Source organism: Bos javanicus, chromosome 19, assembly GCF_032452875.1.
Source record: "Bos javanicus breed banteng chromosome 19, ARS-OSU_banteng_1.0, whole genome shotgun sequence".
NCBI classification, from domain to species: domain Eukaryota; kingdom Metazoa; phylum Chordata; class Mammalia; order Artiodactyla; family Bovidae; genus Bos; species Bos javanicus.
The window spans coordinates 14,256,220-14,277,800 of record NC_083886.1 but is presented as its reverse complement, the minus strand read 5'-3'; the positions used below and the strand labels follow the sequence as shown (position 1 = coordinate 14,277,800).

General features: G+C 54.4%; 2 protein-coding genes across 2 annotated transcripts; both read right to left on the bottom strand.

The window, feature by feature from the left end:
- Nucleotides 1-1,392: 1,392 nt before the first annotated feature.
- MRM1 (mitochondrial rRNA methyltransferase 1) lies at nucleotides 1,393-10,346 on the bottom strand. Its single transcript, XM_061390275.1, has 5 exons — nucleotides 9,680-10,346; nucleotides 9,385-9,478; nucleotides 2,427-2,559; nucleotides 2,208-2,327; nucleotides 1,393-1,716 (listed from the first exon to the last, which is right to left on the bottom strand). Exons 1-5 carry the CDS (start codon nucleotides 10,240-10,242, stop codon nucleotides 1,544-1,546), a joined length of 1,083 nt encoding a protein of 360 aa, XP_061246259.1. The 5' UTR covers nucleotides 10,243-10,346; the 3' UTR covers nucleotides 1,393-1,543.
- A 782-nt stretch (nucleotides 10,347-11,128) lies between these two features.
- Nucleotides 11,129-21,251, bottom strand: DHRS11 (dehydrogenase/reductase 11). Its single transcript, XM_061390276.1, has 7 exons — nucleotides 20,780-21,251; nucleotides 17,882-18,091; nucleotides 13,761-13,855; nucleotides 12,878-13,007; nucleotides 12,167-12,259; nucleotides 11,907-11,972; nucleotides 11,129-11,779 (listed from the first exon to the last, which is right to left on the bottom strand). The coding sequence occupies exons 1-7, from the start codon at nucleotides 21,134-21,136 to the stop codon at nucleotides 11,738-11,740; spliced, it is 993 nt and encodes a 330-aa protein (XP_061246260.1). The 5' UTR covers nucleotides 21,137-21,251; the 3' UTR covers nucleotides 11,129-11,737.
- Nucleotides 21,252-21,581: the final 330 nt, after the last annotated feature.

Genomic DNA, 21,581 nt, shown 5'->3' with positions numbered 1-21,581 from the left:
GGAACTGGCCAGTCAGAGCATCAGGACCTGTGCCTCAGCGGCCATCCCCCAGACCCACGCTCCTAAGCAGTGCTGCTCAAGGGCTCATTCCATCCCCCTAGGGACACACGGCGGCGGCGTCTGGAGACGTTTTCGGTTGTCACAACTCGGGGGAGAGGGTGCTTATTGTCATCTTGTAGACAGAGGCCAGAGATGCTGCTAAATGCCCTGAGTTACCCAGCCCAGAACATCAGTAGAAACCTAATGGGTCCCGACCTGGGCTGCAACTGAGACCCAACTGGGGGAGCTTTAAAAATTCGGATGTTTGGAAATCCCTGGTGGCTCAGCGGTAAAGAATCCACCTGCCAACGCAGGGGACAAGGGTTGGATCCCTGATCCAGGAAGATCCCACATGCCGCGGGGCAACTAAGCCCATTCACCGCAACTACTGAGCCTGTGCTCTAGAGCCGGGGAGCTGCAACCACTGAGCCCTTTGCCACAACTACTGAAGCCCGTGCACTGCAGCTAGAGTAGCCCCTGCTCTCCGCAACCAGAGAAGAGCCCGAGCAGCAATGAAGACCTAGCACGGCCAAAAAAGAAAATAAATAAAATCCTTAAAAAAAAAAAAAAAGTCGGATGTTCACGTTGCACACTGACCAATTACATCAGGCTGAGGGGGTGTCAGCTGCTTTTCAAAGCTTGCCAGGTGGTTCCAGTCAGCAGCCAAGACTGCCCTAAGCTACTTATCCTAGTGGCTTCTGCTCTGCTCACGGGAGCCTGGGAGAGTAGTACCGAATCTGTCTGGGTTGTACAACAAACGGCAAATCTGCAAGGTCCTCACCACCTCCCAGAATCAAAGGCCAGAACTCTGGTTCGGCAGGTCTTTCCATGGAGGCCGACTAACTCACCCATGGTGGGTACTGGAGGGCCAGTGAGTTGATAGGTATTTGCTAATCTTTCCCCTGCGTCTCTGGGGTGGGCCACAGCCAGGAATCTCCCCAGGTGGCTGCGAAAGCTTGCCAAAGGGACCGTGGACCAAAGAACAAGGCTGCCACCTAGTGGACGAACCAGAGAGAAGGGGTGCCTGCTGGATATCAAGTGATGTTTCACTGGATCCTGACAACAGCCCTGGGGGTTAGAAAGATGAAGTCGTGTGTTCAGAGGGTTTGAGCCTGGATTTGCACCTGTCTGGCCCACAGGAGTGCCCCGGGCTTTCCTCTGCCTTCTCACACCCATCCAAGAGGAAGAGGACCCTGGGTGGGGCTGCCTGATCCCCTTCTGATGTCCAAAACTCCCCCTTGCTTCCAGGCGGGACCTGGGAAGAAAGAGACCCTCTGTCTCAGCACAGTGTAGAAATCAACAGGCTGCCATCTCCAACCGAAAGTCCAAAAAAACGGGAAACTGAACTTCCTGTGGTCTCTACTGCAAAGCTCCTGGCTCCCCAGGATAGCGGTTTATAAACAGAGGCCTGATGCCCACTCATAAGAAGACAAAGAGACTCCAGCACATTCGAGGGTGTGGGTGCGTGCGCTCCCCAGCACACAGATACCGTGGACAGTCCCGGTTAGCCCCCGTCTTGTCTCTTCTTTTCTGATCCTGAGGACAGTCCTGGGTGCTGAGCCACTCTGGCTGCTTCAGATGAGGCCGAGGGATCCTGGGGGTCATGGAGAAGTTGCTCTCTCCTCCGTTCCACCGGGAACCCCTTCCTCTGGCTGCAAATGGAGTGAAGAAGGATTCCTGCACAGACAGATAGAAGGACAAGGGTGGAACAGAGGAGGGACCATGGGCCAGGCACTTCTTCACTCCATCCTCAAGAGGCTGTAGGGGGCTTCCCTGGTGGTCCAGTGGTTAAGAACCTGCCTGCCAATGCAGGGGACACGGGTTCCATCCCTAGTTCGGGAAGATTCCCACATGCTCTGCAGGGCGATGAAGCCCATGCACCACAGCTACTAAGCCCGCACACAAACAAGAGAAGCCACTGCAATGAGAAGCCTGCAACTAGACAGTGACCTCTGCTCTACTGACTTTAACTAGAGAAAGTCCTTGGACAGCAATGATGAACCAGAGCAGTCAAACATTATTAATTTTTTAAAAGATGTAGATATTTTCCTCATTCGGCATATATAAGCAATTCGGACACAGCAAGATTGAGAAGGGTATTTAGGATGAATTGAAGCAGCTGTATGCATGTGATCAGAGGGAGAGAAGAAAGGGGAGTGGAAACTCACCTGCGGCCACGGAGACGTTTAAGGACTCGAGTCCAGGAGGCAGCTGCCGGCCGGGCAGGATGGTGAGGAGAAGCTGGCAGGAGGCCTGCACTGCCCGGGACAGACCAGAGCCCTCGTTCCCTGCAGAGCAAGGGGGCCGGAGGGTTACGGAGGCCCCAGCTGCGCAGGCAGGCACTCAGGAAGCTTGCATCTCAGCAAAGAGCAGGGACATCTACCTACCTAGCACGAGGAGGGTAGGCCGATCCCAGAGGAAATCCAAGCAGCGAGTGATGGGGATCTTGGAGGACAGGGCGATCTCAGGCCCCGGGCAGCCCACTGTGCCAGCCACGAGCCAGCCCTGCCGGGCTCTGGCCTGAAAGGGAAGAGGTGAAATCAATTCTTCAGCGGAGCACCAGCCAGGAGGAGCCTGGCCTTGCACATCTAGTCATCCCCTCGTTAAGCCGCTGGATTCAGTCAGTAGTTATCAAGTACCTAGAGTGGACAGGCTCTGTGCTCAGCACTGGGGATAAGGGGATGAACAAAACAGGCCCAAACCCCAGCCTCGTGGCAGGGAGGTCAGGGAGGCCTCACTGAAGTGTAGACCTGCAGGAGGTGAGGGGAGGGAGCACCACGCAGACACCTGGGGGAGGAGATACTCTAGGCAGAGATCAGTAAGGGCAAAGGCCGAGAGGCAGGCGCTTACCAGGCAAGCGTGAGGAACAGCAGAACAGCCAAGTAGCCAGTGGAAAGGGAGCTGCTGAGACAAGAAAGGAAAAAAGAGGCCACAGGAGGTAGGACCTCAAAGGCGACTGGAAGGCCTTTGGCTTTCACTCTGAGAGAGGCAAAGCCTTTGAAGCCTTTGGGCCTGTTTTGAGCAGAGAAGCCGGGACACGGTCTGACTTACGTCTCTACAGAATCACTCTATGTTGAGAGCAGAAGCAAGCAGACCAGTTAGGTTTCTGCAGTGACACAGGGAGAGATGATGGTGGCTTGGACCACAGTGGTAACAGTGGAGATGGTTAGCAATGGTCAGAATGTGGAAATAGAAAGAAAGAAGAAAGAAAGAAAGTTGCTCAGTCGTGTCCGACTCTTTGCGACCCCATGGACTGTAGCCTACCAGGCTCTTCTGTCCATGGGATTTTCTAGGCAAGAGTACTGGAGTGGGTTGCCATTTCCTGCCAGGTAAGTATGGAAATAAGGCCAAGGTAAAAATGAAAGGCTGTGCCTTAACAATATCTGTGTATTCTAAATCCTTTCTAATCTCTGGGCAAACCTGAACTAGCGGTGCCTTTGTCGTCAGCTGCACGTGCAGGACTGGACAATCACGTCCTCGTAAGACAGGTGGGATGTGGGGTGAGAGAGCAGAAGACCCAAGGAGGACGCCAAGGCCTAAGCAACTAAAGGCAGGAAGAGCTGCCATCAACTGAGCTGGCTAACTCTGCAAAAGGAACAGGAACATTTGGAAATCTTGTTTGAAACGCCCATTAGACAGAAAAAAGAGCTGTTGAGTTGGCAACTAGATATGTGAATCTGAGGTTCAGGAGCAAAACCCAGAAGGATATATATTTGGGAGGCATTCGTATCTAAATGGCAATTTAAAACCATCAGATTGCATGTGGCAAACAAGAAATAAGTATAGAACGGGGACCCAAGGACTGAGAGGAGCCCTGGGGGACGGTCAGGGAAACTGCTAAATACAGGGCAATACTGCCCCCTTGTGTCCAGCAAGGGAAGCACAGCTGAAGACAAATGCTGATGGACCACGGGTTTTGCTAAGATTTGACAGAGGATGCGACCGGCGCACTAAGCGCGGCTGAGAGGAGCTACCCCACATCCGAGGTCAGGGGCAGAAGCTGGGAGGGCCCCATGCCTGAAGGGCGGCGGCCAAGAGGAGTTACCCCACGTCCGAGGTCAGGGGCAGTGGCCGAGAGTGCCAGGCTGCGACGGCGCAGGAATGGCCGAGAGGAGCTACCCAAGTCCGAGGTCAGGGGTGGCGGCCAGGAGGAGCAACCCCACATCCAAGGAGCAGTGGCTGCGCGGGCACAGGAGGGCCTAGAGGAGCTATCCCACGTTGAAGGTCAGGAAGGGTGGCAGTGAGGAGATACCCCTCGTCCAAGGTAAGGAGCAGTGGCTGCGCTTTGCTGGAGCAGCCGTGAAGAGATACCCCACGCCCAAGGTAAGAGAAACCCAAGTAAGACAGTAGGTGTTGCAAGAGGGCATCAGAGGGCAAACACACTGAAACCATACTCCCAGAAAACTAGTCAATCTAATCACACTAGGACCACAGGCTTGTCTAACTCAATGAAACTAAGCCATGCTCGTGGGACAACCCAAGACGGGTGGGTCATGGTGGAGAGATCTGACAGAATGTGGTCCACTGGAGAAGGGAATGGCAAACCACTTCAGTATTCTTGCCTTGAGAACCCCATGAACAGTATGAAAAGGCAAAATGATAGGATATTGAAAGAGGAACTCCCCAGGTCAGTAGGTGCCCAATACGCTACTGGAGATCAGTGGAGAAATAACTCCAGAAAGAATGAAGGGATGGAGCCAAAGCAAAAATACCATCCAGCTGTGGATGTGACTGGTGATAGAAGCAAGGTCCGATGCTGTAAAGAGCAATATTGCATAGGAACCTGGAATGTCAGGTCCATGAATCAAGGCAAATTGGAAGTGGTCAAACAAGAGATGGCAAGAGTGAATGTCAACATTCTAGGAATCAGCGAACTAAAATGGACTGGAATGGATGAATTTAACTCAGATGACCATTATATCTACCACTGCGGGCAGGAATCCCTCAGAAGAAATGGAGCAGCCATCATGGTCAACAAAAGAGTCCGAAATGCAGTACTTGGATGCAATCTCAAAAACGACAGCATGATCTCTGTTCGTTTCCAAGGCAAACCATTCAATATCACAGTAATCCAAGTCTATGCCCCAACTAGTAACACTGAAGTAGCTGAAGTTGAACGGTTCTATGAAGACCTACAAGATCTTTTAGAACTAACACCCAAAGAAGATGGCCTTTTCATTATAGGGGACTGGAATGCAAAAGTAGGAAATCAAGAAACACCTGGAGTAACAGGCAAATTTGGCCTTGGAATATGGAATGAAGCAGGGTGAAGACTAATAGAGTTCTGCCAAGAAAATGCACTGGTCATAGCAAACACCCTCTTCCAACAACACAAGAGAAGACTCTACACTTGGACATCACCAGATGGTCAACACCGAAATCAGATTGATTATATTCTTTGCAGCCAAAGATGGAGAAGCTTTATACAGTCAACAAAATCAAGACCAGGAGCTGACTGTGGCTCAGATCATGAACTCCTTATTACCAAATTCAGACTCAAATTGAAGAAAGTAGGGAAAACCACTAGACCATTCAGGTATGACTTAAATCAAATTCCTTATGATTATACAGTGGAAGTGAGAAATAGATTTAAGGGACTAGATCTGATAAATAGAGTGCCTGATGAACTATGGACTGAGGTTCGTGACATTGTACAGGAAACAGGGATCAAGACCATCCCCATGGAAAAGAAATGCAAAAAAGCAAAATGGCTGTCTGGGGAGGCCTTACAAATAGCTGTGAAAAGAAGAGAAGCGAAAAGCAAAGGAGAAAAGGAAAGATATAAGCATCTGAATGCAGAGTTCCAAAGAATAGCAAGGAGAGACAGAAAAGCCTTCCTCAGTGATCAATGCAAAGAAATAGAGAAAAACAACAGAATGGGAAAAACTAGAGATCTCTTCAAGAAAATTAGAGATACCAGGGGAACATGTCATGCAAAGACGGGCTCGATAAAGGACAGAAATGGTATGGACCTAACAGAAGCAGAAGATATTAAGAAGAGATGGCAAGAATACACAGAAGAACTGTACAAAAAAGATCTTCATGATGCAGATAATCATGATGGTGTGATCACTCATCTAGAGCCAGACATCCTGGCATATGAAGTCAAGTGGGCCTTAGAAAGCATCACTACGAACAAAGCTAGTGGAGGTGATGGAATTCCAGTTGAGCTATTTCAAATCCTGAAAGATGATGCTGTGAAAGTGCTGCACTCAATATGCCAGCAAATTTGGAAAACTCAGAAGTGGCCACAGGACTGGAAAAGGTCAGTTTTCATGCCAATCCCAAAGAAAGGCAATGCCAAAGAATGCTCAAACTACCGCACAATTGCACTCATCTCACGTGTTAGTAAAGTAATGCTCAAAATTCTCCAAGCCAGGCTTCAGCAATATGTGAACCGTGAACTTCCTGATGTTCAAGCTGGTTTTAGAAAAGGCAGAGGAACCAGAGACCAAATTGCCAACATCTGCTGGACCATGGAAAAAGCAAGAGTTCCAGAAAAACATCTATTTCTGCTTTATTGACTATGCCAAAGTCTTTGACTGTGTGGATCACAATAAACTGTGGAAAATTCTGAGAGATGGGAATACCAGACCACTTGACCTGCCTCTTGAGAAATCTGTATGCAGGTCAGGAAGCTACAGTTAGAACTGGACATGGAACAACAGACTGGTTCCAAATAGGAAAAAGAGTACGTCATGGCTGTATATTGTCACCCTGCTTATTTAACTTATATGCAGAGTACATCATGAGAAACGCTGGACTGGAAGAAACACAAGCTGGAATCAAGATTGCTGGGAGAAATATCAATAACCTCAGACATGCAGATGACACCACCCTTATGGCAGAAAGTGAAGAGGAACTAAAAAGCCTCTTGATGAAGGTGAAAGTGGAGAGTGAAAATGCTGGCTTAAAGCTCAACATTCAGAAAATGAAGATCATGGCATCCGGTCCCATCACTTCATGGGAAATAGATGGGGAAACAGTGGAAACAGTGTCAGACTTTATTTTTGGGGGCTCCAAAATCACTGCAGATGGTGACTGCAGCCATGAAATTAAAAGATGCTTACTCCTTGGAAGGAAAGTTATGACCAACCTAGATAGCATACTGAAAAGCAGAGACATTACTTTGCCAACAAAGGTCTGTCTAGTCAAGGCTACGGTTTTTCCAGTGGTCATGCATGGATGTGAGAGTTGGACTGTGAAGAAGGCTGAGCGCCGAAGAATTGATGCTTTTGAACTGTGGTGTTGGAGAAGACTCTTGAGAGTCCCTTGGACTGCAAGGAGATCCAACCAGTCCATCCTAAAGGATATCAGTCCTGAATGTTTATTGGAAGGACTGATGCTGAAGCTGAAACTCCAATACTTTGGCCACCTCATGCGAAGAGTTGACTCATTGGAAAAGACTCTGTTGCTGGGAGGGACTGGGGGCAGGAGGAGAAGGGGACGTCAGAGGATGAGATGGCTGGATGGCATCACTGACTCGATGGACATGAGTCTGAGTGAAGTCCGGGAGTTGGTGATGGACAGGGAGGCCTGGCGTGCTTCGATTCATGGGGTCGCAGAGTCGGACACGACTGAGCAACTGAACTGAACTGAACTGAACTGACAGAGGATGAGATGGCTGGATGCCATCACCCAATCAATGGACGTGAGTTTGGGTGAACTCCGGGAGTTGGTGATGGACCGGGAGGCCTGGCGTGCTGCAATTCATGGGGTCGCAAAGAGTTGGACAGGACTGAGCGACTGAACTGAACTGTCCCTTCCTAGACATCAAAGTGGGTTTTTTTGGTGGTGGTGATGCTGCTGCTGGTGGTAGTGGTTTGGGGGGTTTGTTTTGTTTGTTTCTTCTTTGGTGGGAGGGACCAGGGGAAAGGGATAGACTAGTCCTTGTTCAAAGAGCCTTTCAAACTGCTTCCCTACAGGAGGAAGCAGGAACAACTGGTTTCTCACGAGTGAACATTTACTCAAGACCTACTTACTAGATGGGCTTCCCTGGTAGCTCAGATGGTAAAGAACCTGCCTGCAATGCAGGAGACCTGGGTTCAATCCCCTGGGTTGAGAAGATCCCCTGGAGAAGGGAATGGCTACCCATGCCATTATTCTTGCCTGAAGAATTCCATGGACAGAGGAGCCTGGCAGGCTACAGTCCATGGGGCCCCAAAGAGTTGGACACGACTGAGCAACTAACACTTTACTTACTAGGCAGTGAACTGAAAGTCACTCAGTCATGTCGACTCTTTGCGTCTCCATGGACTATACAGTCCATGGAATTCTCCAGGCCAGAATACTGGAATGGGTAGCCTATCCCTTCTCCAGTGGATCTTCCAGACCTAGGAATCAAACCAGGGTCTCCTGCACTGCAGGCGTATTCTTCACCAACTGAGCTATCAGGAAGCCCCTAGGCAGTGGAGCACTGAGTAAACCTGCAGGAGGAGCAAAAAGTACGCCTCTGAAAGGACTGCAGTGGAAGTCCCTAACGTCAGATTCTGCTCCATGTATGCTTTGTAAAACTCCAGATCCTTCTCTCCTCAAAGCGATTTAGACGGCTGGACGAATCACAAGCTGGAATCAAGACTGCCAGGAGAAATATCATCAACCTCAGACATGCAGATGATACCACTCTAATGGCAGAAACTAAGAGGAAGTAAAGTGCTTCTTGAGGAGGGTGAAAGAGTGAAAAGGCTGGCTTAAAACTCAACATTCAAAAAACAAAAGATCATGGCACCTGTCTCATTACTTCATGACAGAAGGGGAAAAAGTGGAAACAGCGACCGGTTTTATTTTGGAGGCTCCAAAATCACTGCAAATGGTGACTTTAACTATGAAATTAAAAGATGCTTGCTCCTTGGAAGAAAAGCTATGACCAACCTAGACAGCGTATTAAAAAGCAGAGACATCACTTTGTTGACAAAGGTCCATATAGCGAAAGCTACAGTTTTTCCAGTAGTCATGTATGGATGCGAGAGTTGGACCATAAAGGCTGAGCTCCGAAGAATTAATGCCTTCAAATTGTGGAACTGGAGAAGACTCTTGAGAGTCCCTTGGACTGCAAGGAGAGCAAACCAGTCCATCCCAAAGGAAATCAACCCTAAATATTCACTGGAAGGGCTAATAATGCTGAAGCTCCAATGGCCACAATATTTTGGACAGGGAAGCCTGGCGTGCTGCAGTCCGTGAGGTCGAAAAGAGTGGACACGACTTAGTGACTAAACAAACAAGGAAGCGATACCACCGCCCCCAACCCCTTCCTCCCTCAGCTGCTGGCCAGGAGGCTCTTGGAGACTGAGCTTGGTTCATTTCTTCTCCTTTACTAACACACCCCCGCTTCCCCCGCGCCATTACCTGTAAAAAACCGGCCAGGTCATCAGTGGAGAACACGTCCATCACCTCCATAGCCCCGGCGCTGGCCTTGCTGACTACTGGAGTGAGCGGGCAGCTGCAAGGTTTCCCCATGCCACCATATGAAGCCGGGTAACCTCAGGCCCGGTGCTGTGCCCTCCCCCATACCCCAAGGGTTAGGGGGTAAGAATTCTGGAGTCGGGGAGGCCTGGTTGAGGGACCACCCAAGGGTCAAGGTGCTTAGGAACTCGGCTGTGCCTCCAGATGGGGACGCACGGGAAATAAGGGGCGTCCATGCCTGTTTCTCCGGCTGGTGATGACCTTATCCACTCCGAGGAAGTGAGCGGAGCGCAGCACAGCCCCAAGATTCCGGGGATCCTGCAGCCCCTCGAGGACGAGCCACAGCTGCTGGGGGTCGTCTCCTGGCCGGGCCACCTCGGCCTCGGCCCAGGGCCGGGGCCGCAGGGGGCTCACTTCCATGCAGACGCCCTGGTGAACCTGGTGACGGCACAGGACATCCAGCTCCCGCCGCCGGGGCCGCAGCACTGGGATGGCCCGCTCCTCGGCCGCGCGCAGCAGCTCGGCCCGCTGCCCCTGCAGCCCAGACCTGCAGGCCTGGAGCAGGAGCCGGGCGACGCGGCGGCGGGCGGCCCGCAGCGCCAGGAGGCACGGGGACAGGCCAAACAGGAGCTCCGGGCCCCCGGCCGACCGCGGCATCGACGCCAGGTCATCCAGGGGCAGGCGGCCGAGCTCCTCCCCGCCGGGCCGCCCCCAGCGCCGCGTCGCTTGGGAGAAAGGACGCGTGAGGGGGAGGCTGCAGCAGGGCCAGGTCGCGGTCCCGACGGCCGGGGGCAGCGCCATGGTCGATAACCCGGCTGCGTCCGCAAAGGCGGCTACTCCCGCCGGCGCCGTCCCTCACGGGAGCAGCTCCGCTTCCGCGTCCGGACGCCCCGCCCCCGCCCGGGTTGCCGCAAGGCGCATGCGCGGAGGCTAAGCCGTTCCCACAGTGCCCCCTGCAGGGCCGGCGGAGCGACCACCATCCACCGTCGAGGCGCCGGAGCGAGGGGGTGCTCGCCGCTGAGCTGACCCGACGTCGGGCCGGGTGGCGTCGTGCACCCTCCAAGGTCCCGGGAGGCTGAAGGACCTTTCACCCCGGCGCCAGCAAAGGACACTTTAAGGAGATGTGTTGCGTTTCCTGTCCAACCTGGCCGGGCTTGGTGACGGCCCTCCGCCACCGGGTGCTGGCGGTTTTCCTCCGGAGCTGCTTCTGCATCCAGCCCCTCCGCGACACCTCCACTGCCTGTCAGACCTTAGCACCCGTCAGCAGAAACCCCACGGACGACTTCCGATCCCACGGCCCTGATTCTCTGAGTGACAGCTCTGGCATACTGACAAGCCAGCTGATGCCCTTGGCCCCACAGGTTAAGGGCCAGACTCCTTGCTCAAGACCCCCATCCCCACCCCCACCCTGGGATCCAGGCAGGAGCTGCCTTTTCAGTCTCACTGTCACTCCTGCACTAAGTTCTGTGCTATTCCAGCCCTGCGTGCTCTTCGGGGCCTCCCTGCCTGGCGCGCCCCGCTGTCCTCTTTTTCTGGCCGGAAATTCCTACCCATTTTCCAGACCCAACTGAAAGGTAATTCACACTCCAGGAAGGATGCGCCCAATCCACCCACCTTCCTGCTCTCCTGCAAGGAACTCTGAGACAACCATTCCTCATCACAAGAAGGGGGAAGAACTGAAAGACACTTCTGCAGCCAAGATTTTTTAATGCAATTTTTCTTTTTTTAATGATCACAGTGAAACCCACTTGGGAGGCAGGCCCTGGTCTTCTGCTGGCATAGTCAGAGTGGAGGGAGGACCCCACAAGGGATGGAGAAGCCGCAGTGGGGCTGGAGAACTGAGATGGGGCAAAGAAGGGGCGGTGGGGGAGGGCAGAAGGAAGCCCGGAGCCCCAGTAAGCATTCAGATGGAAGGTGAGGGCTTCCCTCCGCGGCCTCATCCTTCAGGGACAGTGTGGGTGGGGGTTCAGGAAGATAGGGGAAAGCCCCACTTTGGGCCACAGTCCCTTCCCCAGGCCAAAGGGAAGAAGGCAAGGGCAGCAGACAAAGGCCAGGGAGCCCAAGAAGAGGACTAAGAAAGCAGGAGCAGGTAAAACAATCAGGGGGCACCACCTCCTCTCCCCTCACCCATTCATGGTGGCAACAATTTGACATATAAAAACCTCAAGTTTTCTAGCCCCTGGTGGGGGTGGGGAAAGGAAGTGAAATCCAGGGGTTCAGAAATCAACACCCCCAGTCCAGGGGCAGGTGCCCAGCTGTAAGGGGGATGCGGGAAGGAGGAGCTCCCCACAGGGCGCTAGGTCACCTGCTCTGTGGGCCTCATCTGGATGTCTCCAATCTGCAGAAGGCACAAACAAGGCTTGAGGAAGCCAGGACGCTCTCCCCACCCTCTTAAGGCCTTCCCACTCTCCACCTCTGGGCTGGCTAGGCTCCTCCAGGGGACAGACAGCCAAGGCCAGACTCACCTGGACATGAGGGGGCGTGCTGAGAACATAGATCACGGCCTCGGCCACATCCTCAGGTTTGAGACACTGGGAGCACCGGGGGAAAGGAGAGAGGTGAGGACAGAATGATCCAAGGTCCTCCCCCCAACCAGGGAGGTCCTCTCCAGCATCCGTGTTCCCCCAACCCAGGAGAGGCGACAGGCTGGCTAGAAGGGCAAGGTCTGAAGGCCAGGGCACCCTCTGCCTTCATTTAGGGAGTGGGTGGCTTCACTGGGCCCCACCTTCATGTGTTCATAGGTGGCGGCTGCCTTCTCGGGGTCCTTGTCGTGGAGTTTGAAGGCGAACTGTGTCTCCACCACTCCTGGAGAAATGCACTGGGCCAAAAGAGAGAGCCTGCTCAGGAGCTGAGCCCCGGCCAGAGGCCAGCCTGGGGCAGGGGGCTGGGAGGGAAAGGACAGAGGCCACAGGGCCCCAGCCTCACAGGGACGGCCACCCAAGGTCCAGCGGCCACCTCCGCCCTCCAAAGCTGCAATGGGGGGGTTATCAGAATGATTCCTACCAGCTACTGGGCCATTACCAAAAGCCAGGTCAGCTTTACAAAGTGGCTTCCTAAGGGAAGCCTCATACCCTCATACCCTAGGTGTTTTCATCTCCATTTTACAGCTGGGAAGACTGAGGCATGGAGAGGCTGGCTGAGCAAGCCACCCAAGCTCGGGCAGCCTTCCCGGGGAGAGCCCCAGTCCTGCTTTCCAGCCGTGGCCTCCCAAGGTCCCTTGTGCTCCCTCAGCCTCACCCCTCCGCCCTCGCCCCCTTCTCTAGGTTCAAGTCAGCCCCTCTCCCGCCTTAAAGGCAGAGACGCGCAGGGACTCAAGGACTGAGCAGGGCCCCGCAGGCAGCAGCAGAGCCCGGGAGGCCTGTGCCAGGACGGACGCCGGGCTCTGGGGCCGCGAGTGTGTGTGGTGGGGAGGGGCCAGGGTCAGGTCGCCCCTCACCGTGGCTCGGATGTGGCTCCGGGCCTCCCGGAGTTCTTGCCTCAGCCCCTCCGTCAGCGCGGTGACAGCGTACTTGGTAGCACTGTAGAAATGGGTCTCAGCCGGGGGTGGCACTCGGTGGCCACACATGCTGGGCGCAGGAAGGGAAGGGGAAGGAGAGAGTGATGCCGGGCTGCCTGCCTGACCAGCTCCCCCCCAGGTGCCTCCTGAACATCAGGGACTGTTCTCCCGCCACTCATCCTGCTTGTCCACATCGAGAGCTCCTCCAGGCCCCCTCCTCCTCCAAGGCCTCCCTCCGTGGACCCCAGGATTCCCTCTTCAGTCCACGCAGGCTGTCAAAGCTCTCTCCCTTTCACCCGTGTGGTTCACTGAAAGGGTTCTCCTTAGAGTCTAGGGCACGGAGGCCGTGTCTCCGCGGGCACCCCCATGACAGAGACTGCAGTCTCTGTGCCACAGGGTGAGGTTCCTGCTGCGGCCTGAGGAATGCAGAACCCCAGTCCTGGGAGGGCCCCCAGGCCTCAGCCGCCAAGGGGCCGAGCTACCCCTTCCAGCCAACGAGGGGCTGGTGTTTGCCACGTACTCTTCTTCCCCTGCTGGAGGAGGGCATGGCAGCTCACTCGTTTTCTTGCCTGGAGAATCCCACAGACTGAGGAGCCTGGCGGGCTACAGTCCACGGGGTCACAAAGGGTCAGACGGGACTAAGCAACTAAACAACCACAACAACGTTCTTCCCCGCCCCCTAGTCGTGCCCTCTGGGTGTTAACTGGGTGTGAGATCCCTGCTCTACCACCGGGGAATTCTGAGGTCCAAAGAGGTCAAAGGAGCCGCAGCAGATCGCCCCGCTGGGGGGCGGGGGCACCCTGACCAGCCCTGGCCGCCGCACCTGTTGATGTTGATGATGTGCCCGTCATCCACCTTCCGCTCCCTCATGGACTGGCAGGCTTCCCGCGTGCAGATGCTGAGGGCCAGCACGTTCACCTGCAGGCGGGGTGGGGGGCAATGCGTGTCTGCATCTTTGGGCCCGTCTGAGCAGGTGATGGAGCCCCAGAGCACCCCGGGGTGGGGGGCATCCCAAACAGGGCTGGGTCCTACCCGAGACCAAGGACATGCCAGGGCCGCGGGCCTTACGTGCTGCTCCCCGTCCAGCCACCAGCCCCAGCGGACAGCAGAGGCGGCTCCGCTCGCTGGGTGATGCCCTCAAGTTCCCGTGTATTCAGAAACAGACACCACCCCTCCCCAGAATCCACCCAGGAGCGCTCACCATCTTGGCTGTCTCCTCTGCCTTAGGGAATTCACCCCCTTTTCTTCCCCAAATGCCCTACTCTTCTCTGGGACAGAGTCACGGGCTTTCCTCTCTCCGAAACAGCCTAAAATCCTTCCTTTGAAAATCTCTCTCCTCCGGACCAAGCTCAGCCTTTCACCCCGCTGCTCTCTGCCTTTCCGGCCCCTCCCTTGAGACTAGAGTGGACGGGAGAAGGCTGGCCCTCCGTCCTTCCACGCCGTCCTCCAACCTCCATCCTGTTTACAGGACTGGGCACAGGGGGTACAGTCACGTGTCACTGTGGCAAGGGGCCTCCCAAGGGCATGAAGCTTCCTGCACCCTGCCCACTTCTGCTCCTCTGGCAGAGGTGACCCCCAGACCCCAACCTGCAGGGAACAGAGGCCCAACGGAAGGGTCTCTGCTAAAAGCGCCCGCCCAGCCCCACCACTTAGGCTCAGCCAGGAGGGCAAGCAGAGATAAAACTTTCAACGGGCCTTCACTCTCTCCTCTGGGGAAGAGGGGAGACCAGCTGGGAGGTCAGACGTTTATCTTTATCAGGTGTCAGCGCCAGGCATCGGGACAGAACACTCCCGCTATAAACCTGGCCCGGCGTTCACGGCAGGACACAGGCGGTTTCCAGCCCTGCTTTTGGTCCTCTTAACAATGTGGGTTTGTGGGGCAGAGAACTCAGCTCTTGGGGATGGAGGGATGGAGGAGGAGAAACTAGGAGAAACAGATCCCCTCGGGCCAGGGGAGCGAATCTTCTAGATCCGGAGGTCGAGGGTTCCCTCTGTGATCACTGACGTGGTTCTCTTGGGAAATGCCTCATAAGACAATCCTAAGAGAATGAAAGATGGGCTCGATAAAGGACAGAAATGGTATGGACGTAACAGAAGCAGAAGATATTAAGAAGAGATGGCAAGAATACACAGAAGAACTGTACAAAAAAGATCTTCACGACCCAGATAATCACGATGGTGTGATCACTGACCTAGAGCCAGACATCCTGGAATGTGAAGTCAAGTGGGCCTTAGAAAGCATCACTACGAACAAAGCTAGTGGAGGTGATGTAATTCCAGTTGAGCTATTTCAAATCATGAAAGATGATGCTGTGAAAGTGCTGCACTCAATATGCTAGCAAATTTGGAAAACTCAGCAGTGCCCACAGGACTGGAAAAGGTCAGTTTTCATGCCAATCCCAAAGAAAGGCAATGCCTAAGAATGCTCAAACTACCGCACAATTGCACTCATCTCACACGCTAGTAAAGTAATGCTCAAATTCTCTAAGCCAGGCTTCAGCAATACGTGAACCGTGAACTTCCTGATGTTCAAGCTGGTTTTAGAAAAGGCAGAGGAACCAGAGACCAAATTGCCAACATTCGCTGGATCATGGAAAAAGCAAGAGAGTTCCAGAAAAACATCTATTTCTGCTTTATTGGCTATGCCAAAGTCTTTGACTGTGTGGATCACAATAAACTGTGGAAAATTCTGAAAGAGATGGGAATATCAGACCACCTGACCTGCCTCTTGAGAAACCTATATGCAGGTCAGGATGCAACAGTTAGAACTGGACATGGAACAACAGACTGGTTCCAAATAGGAAAAGGAGTACGTTAAGGCTGTATATTGTCACCCTGCCTATTTAACTTATATGCAGAGTACATCATGAGAAACGCTGGACTGGAAGAAACACAAGCTGGAATCAAGATTGCCAGGAGAAATATCAATAACCTCAGATATGCAGATGACACCACCCTTATGGCAGAAAGTGAAGAACTAAAAAGTCTCTTGATGAAAGTAAAAATGGAGAGTAAAAATGTTGGCTTAAAGCTCAACATTCAGAAAACGAAGATCATGGCATCCCGTCCCATCACTTCATGGGAAATAGATGGGGAAACAGTGGAGACAGTGTCAGACTTTATTATTTTAGACTCCAAAATCACTGCAGATGGTGACTGCAGCCATGAAATTAAAAGACGCTTACTCCTTGGAAGGAAAGTTATGACCAACCTAGACAGCATATTCAAAAGCAGAGACATTACTTTGCCAACAAAGGTTCGTCTAGTCAAGGCTATGGTTTTTCCTGTGGTCATGTATGGATGTGAGAGTTGGACTCTGAAGAAGGCTGAGCACTGAAGAATTGATGCTTTTGAACTGTGGTGTTGGAGAAGACTCTTGAGAGTCCCTTGGACTGCAAGGAGATCCAACCAGTCCATTCTGAAGGAGATCAGCCCTGGGATTTCTTTGGAAGGAATGATGCTGAAGCTGAAACTCCAGTACTCTGGCCACCTCATGTGAAGAGTTGACTCATTGGAAAAGACTCTGATGCTGGGAGGGATTGGGGGCAGGAGGAGAAGGGGACGACAGAGGATGAGATGGCTGGATGGCATCACTGACTCGATAGATGTGAGCTTGAGTGAACTCTGGAAGTTGGTGATGGACAGGGAGGCCTGGCGTGCTACGATTCATGGGGTCGCAAAGAGTTGGACACGACTGAGCGACTGAACTGAACTGAAGAGAATGACATAATGTTCCAGCTGAACGGGGCTTAGGGATTTCATATACATGCCTCGCTTTACAGTCAGGCAAGCTGAGGTCTAGTTTTAGAGACGCCCTGACTGCAGGTGACGTCCACAACTTGGATCTCTCAGAAGGTTCTCTGAGGGCAAGGGCAGGGCTGCATATCCCCGTTCAACATTTCAACGTTCGTTGCTCATTTCGGGGCCCAAGCACCTGTCAGGTGTTACTGTGAGCACATATGAAAAGTCTGGTGGGGGGTGGGGGATAGAAACATTCCATTTACACACTGCTTTCCACTTCTCAGAATTAGTTTCATACCCTGAAGGTACTGCCCCATATTACAGTCTAGAGGTTGAAAATCCACGCCCTGAAGGCTGTGCTTGGTCTACACGTGGTTTTAAAACATTCTAAAAATAAAATAGACAAAAGTCCTTGCATTCCTGGAGCTGAGGTTTTGGTGAATGGGGTGGGTGGGGGTCTCCATGGAAATTGATGCCCCCGCTGCTCTCAGCGAAGTCACAGATCTGGCCACACACCGGGCAGCGGGGGTGGGGTGGGGAGGCCTGTGCTTGCCCAGACGGCAGAGGATGGGAGGGGCGGGGCCCTCCATGGCCAAGTGCTTCCCCGTGCGACCCGCCCCACTCTTTGGGTTCCTACCTGGCCTCAGGAGACACTGGAATTTGTGATCCCAGACATTGAAGGTCTGGGTGCAGTTCATCCCAATTACCATGTGACAAGACTGAAGTTCAGAGAGGGTGATGACCTGCCTGAAGCCACATGGTTACTGGAGGGGCTGAATGAGACCATCATCTTTAGCCTCTGGGTTCCTGTTCTTCCCATCAGACCGTGTCCCCAAGCACAAAGCTGCCACTTGGGGACATCCGATTGGGGGCAGTTTTCTTTCCTACCAATCTCTCTTCCAACAGAAAGAAACCAGCTTTTAAGCACTGCCCCCAGGGGCTCAGAGGAAAGAAGAATGGGAAAGATTTGGCCTTTCCTCCACTCCCTCTCCCTCTGGGGAGGAGAAGCAGGTGAGACTCAAAGTGCCCCAGGCAGAAACCTGAAGCCTCCTCTCCCTAGATGTCTATCTTTCTGCTTTCCTCCTGGCTATAGATGTCTATCTTCCTGCTTTCCTCCTGGCCATAGAGGTCTATCTTCCTGCTTTCCTCCCAGCTGCTGTGACCCGCTTCTCCCCCGCCACAGACCCTGCCCCCAGGCCTTACATTGAACATTTCCTTCCAGCCGCTGGTGCTGCCTGAGAGCAGGGTGTCCGGCCGGGCCAGGCCAGCATTGTTGATGCAGATGTCCACACCGCTGTGCTGAGAGCGGACCGCTGAGAACATGGAGAGGATGTCCTCCTCGTTCGACAGGTCACATCTGTAGGGGATCAAAGTCCCGGGGTAGCCTGCACTCTTACATTCAGCAGCCAGCTCCTATGAAACCCAACAGGGGTCTAACTGGGATGAGCTGCTCACTCCACACACAACCCACCCCACGCCCTCAGACTCCACCTCCCGCCGCTGTCACCTCTGGTGGCCATCCTCACAGCCTGACCTCTCAGGTCAAAGTCCAGGGGTGAGAGCAGTCCCTGAGCGAGGGTGGGGGAGGCTGAGATCATCAGTGGAGGAACCTCCCAAATAAACTCGAGTCTTCCGTTCAAGAAGGGAGAAGTTTCTGGGGCTCTGGGGTGAGGTGGGGAGGTCAGAGAAGGGGCCTGGGGATCCCGGGAATGGAGAGATGTCTCTTTTCTGACTCTTTCCCAACAGGAACACACCTCCGCTCATAGCCATACACCACCCCATGCTTCTTCCACCAGCGCCCAGGGTCACCAGGACCTCAATTCACTTCTCTCCCATCACTCTACCAACCCCTCTCAGAAGGGCTTATATCTAAATGATCACTGTCCCTCCACAAGCTGCAGCCAGCTGGCTCAGAACCCTCACACAGACTTTTCACTTTTCAGTTGAGCTGAACAGCTGGTCTCCCCTCGCCCTGCTTATAGAAATCGTCAGGAAGTCAGGAGAGTCTTTCTCTCTGACCCACGGGGCACCACCCTCCACCCCAGTTTCTCTGGAGACTGTGAGCCAAGCCAGGTAGCAGGTGACACTGGGCACTGCCAGGGCCCTCGAGACACTAAAGATCCCTAAGGCAGAAAGGCCACTGGGAGATGGCTGAGGTAAGCGGCCATTCAGAACCAGGAAGAAAACCAGCTGTGTGGTTGCTTTGGAGGCCAGTGACCAGGCACCAGAGCCTCCTCAAGGTGACTATGGACATGTGTCGGTGGGCCAGGGGTGCCAGGGCAGGGAGCCCTAGAGGAGGGCCAGCTTGGTCTCCTGCCCTGGAACACCATCCTACCCCCAAACCAAGTCAGGAATAAAGGGCTCAGTCAGGTGACCTAGGAAATTCTTTTCTGCTTTAACTTTCCATGAGTTTAAGCAGTACAGTCTTCTGGGTCTCAGAAGTCCCCCTTCACCCAATTTCACCTACTCAACATTTCACCTGCTCAACAACCCCCTCGGGAAACAGGGCTTCTCACTGTAGGAGGTTGGAACTCAAATTTTGTTTGAGTGTCAATGAATGAATCCATCAACCAATCAAGAAAAGCAGATGGTGGGCAAAGCAGCCTGGAATTCTGCCCTCTCCTGGCACGAAACTCTCCATTCCTCCTCCAGACTCAAAGCCCTGCAGCAAAGCCACAATGGAGGGACTGATAATACATGTCTCTCTGTTGCTGTTTTCTCGTTGCCCTACCTGTCCGCATCTATCCTCAAAAAGGACCTGAAATCATGTCAGTCCCCTCACAGCTGAGCCATCCCCCCTCATTAAAGGAGGCCTCCTGGGGGGTGAATGATCAATCGGGGGCTCTCCTCAGGGTTCAGGGACCCTTCTGGATGGTTTGCAGTGGGGGTGGAAGTAGGAACAGAAGGCAAGAGTGGCTTTAGAATCAGAGAATCAAGTGGCTTAATCCCTGGTCTGATCCTCTAGGCTCCTGAGGGGAGGCGGGCCCTGAGCACCTCAGAACAGGGGAAAGGGAGGGGCAGTGTGGGGCACGGGTATAGCCAGGTGACCTTGGAACCATCTAGGAGGCTATAAAGCGAACCTTTGGTCGGCAACAGGGGAGGGGACAGGCCTCCCTCCTGCACACCTTCCAGCTCAGCCCCACCCAAGGCCTCCTCGCCCTCTCCCTGCCCCAGGGACTTTGAGCAAGGGTGGAGGTCAAGCTCAGCACCAGCCCAAACCCTGAGGGGGGTCCTGGCTGGGGTAAATCCAAAGCTCCTATGATGGAAACTGCTCATCCTTCTTCCTCCCTGCTCCAACACAGCCAACTTCATTTCCTTCTTCTCTGAGCTCTCATTGCTCACAACCCTTGGGGCTCCCAACCCACATTAAGAGAAGAACCAGGGGGTTCAGTTCCACATTGCTTTGTCCCCCAGAGCACACAGGTTCAATGCCCTGGTTTACCTCCTCAGTCCCACCTGTGACAGTGAAACTGGAAAAAAGGTCTACTTTATATATACATCCCATTTGTCCCTTATGTCCATCGAGAAGGTTAACCCTCACCTTCAGGAGAAGGTGGAGCTGAGCCTCTTCAGAAAAGCTCCACTCCCACTCCAACCCCACTCTCAGTCCTGGGTGAAAAATGAGCAGGATCAAGTCCTCTAGCTCCTACTCGCTTTGTTTGGCTTTGTGGACTAGGTCTGGGAACCAGAGGAAGCAACCCAGTAGCCAGCTTCGCCACTGAGGCCAGAAAGCTTTCTTCCCTTCTCCCTGGCTTCTCCTTTTCTCAGCCAACCTGAGCAGGCAGGTAGGGAAGCAGGAGAAAAGATGCCAGGGAGTCAGAGACTTGGTATACTAGAGCAGAGGCTGTCAGGAAAAAAGCTCCCTAACGGACAAGACTTTAAAAAGCAAAGAGAGAGTCCTGCCCTGAGGGATCCAAAAGCCTCCTCCACCAACTAGGCATCCACCTCTCTTGCCCCTGAGCCCGCTGCAAGTGGCCCTGGGGTGGCGGGTAAGAGGGCAGCGTGACACCTTGGCTCCGACCGCTCCCCATCCCCCACCTGGACCCAAGCCCGGCGGAAACGACGCCACCCGGAGCCACTCGCTCCCCCGCAGGGCCTTACCTCGATGTTGCCCACGGTGCGGGCACAACCCACCACCTTCAGACCCTGCTGGACCAGGGCCCGGGCCACGGCCGCGCCGATACCTCCCGAGGCTCCCGTCACCAGTGCCAGCCGGTCACGCCACCGCTCCATGCCGGCTCTGGCCACGGTCCCGAGCCGCCCGGCCACCTCGCTCTGGGAGCAGAGCCCTTGGATCGCCGAGCTCCGCCCTAGGTCGTAGGGGCCCGGCCGCTCTCTTGTCACCCCCGCGGCGCCCGCAGTCGACCTGCCCGCGTCAGAGGTACGCCAGGACCTGCCTCCACTCTGGCCGGCCTCCGCCCCCTGCTCCACCCTCCGCTCCTCGGCGATCGGCCACATCCCGGCTGGAGGACGATGCGGGCCGGCGGCCCCGCCCCGCCCCGCCCCGCCCCGCCCCGCCCCGGCCGCGAGAGCACGGCCCCGCCCCCACCCCTCCCCGCCCCTGCCGCGAGGGCACGGCCCCGCCCCATCCGGCTCTCGCCGGATCCCGGACTCCGCTCCGTTCCCTCCAGCACGGCCCCGCCCCTTCCGGCTCTCGCCCGGTCCCCGCCCCACCCCACCCCTTCCGGCCCTAGCCCGGACAAAACCGCTTCTCGCGGGACTGGGCGCGAGGGTCCCGGGAGTTTGTAGTTTCCCCTCTGTGAGCTCTTATCCTTGGAAGAGAACGAGGCTCGGTGCAGGCTTGCACCAGGCCTGAGGACGCGCGTACTCGCCTCTTGCTCTGTCCGCCTTCCCTATCCTGACCCAAAGGCCAGGAAGAGAAGTTACGGGGCACTTAAGGTGA

What these genes read in the sequence shown, in the direction of transcription:
- MRM1 (XM_061390275.1), bottom strand. Translation starts at nt 10,242, where the DNA reads ATGGCGCTGCCCCCGGCCGTCGGGACCGCGACCTGGCCCTGCTGCAGC. An exon ending in GCCTACCCTCCTCGTGCTAG is followed by an intron (nt 2,328 to 2,426) that starts GTAGGTAGATGT and finishes CTTGCTCTGCAG; the next exon opens with GGAACGAGGGCTCTGGTCTG. An exon ending in AAACGTCTCCGTGGCCGCAG is followed by an intron (nt 1,717 to 2,207) that starts GTGAGTTTCCAC and finishes CTGTCTGTGCAG; the next exon opens with GAATCCTTCTTCACTCCATT.
- DHRS11 (XM_061390276.1), bottom strand. Translation starts at nt 21,136, where the DNA reads ATGTGGCCGATCGCCGAGGAGCGGAGGGTGGAGCAGGGGGCGGAGGCC. An exon ending in GCACCGTGGGCAACATCGAG is followed by an intron (nt 18,092 to 20,779) that starts GTAAGGCCCTGC and finishes TGGGTTTCATAG; the next exon opens with GAGCTGGCTGCTGAATGTAA. An exon ending in CACATCATCAACATCAACAG is followed by an intron (nt 13,008 to 13,760) that starts GTGCGGCGGCCA and finishes TCCTGCGCCCAG; the next exon opens with CATGTGTGGCCACCGAGTGC.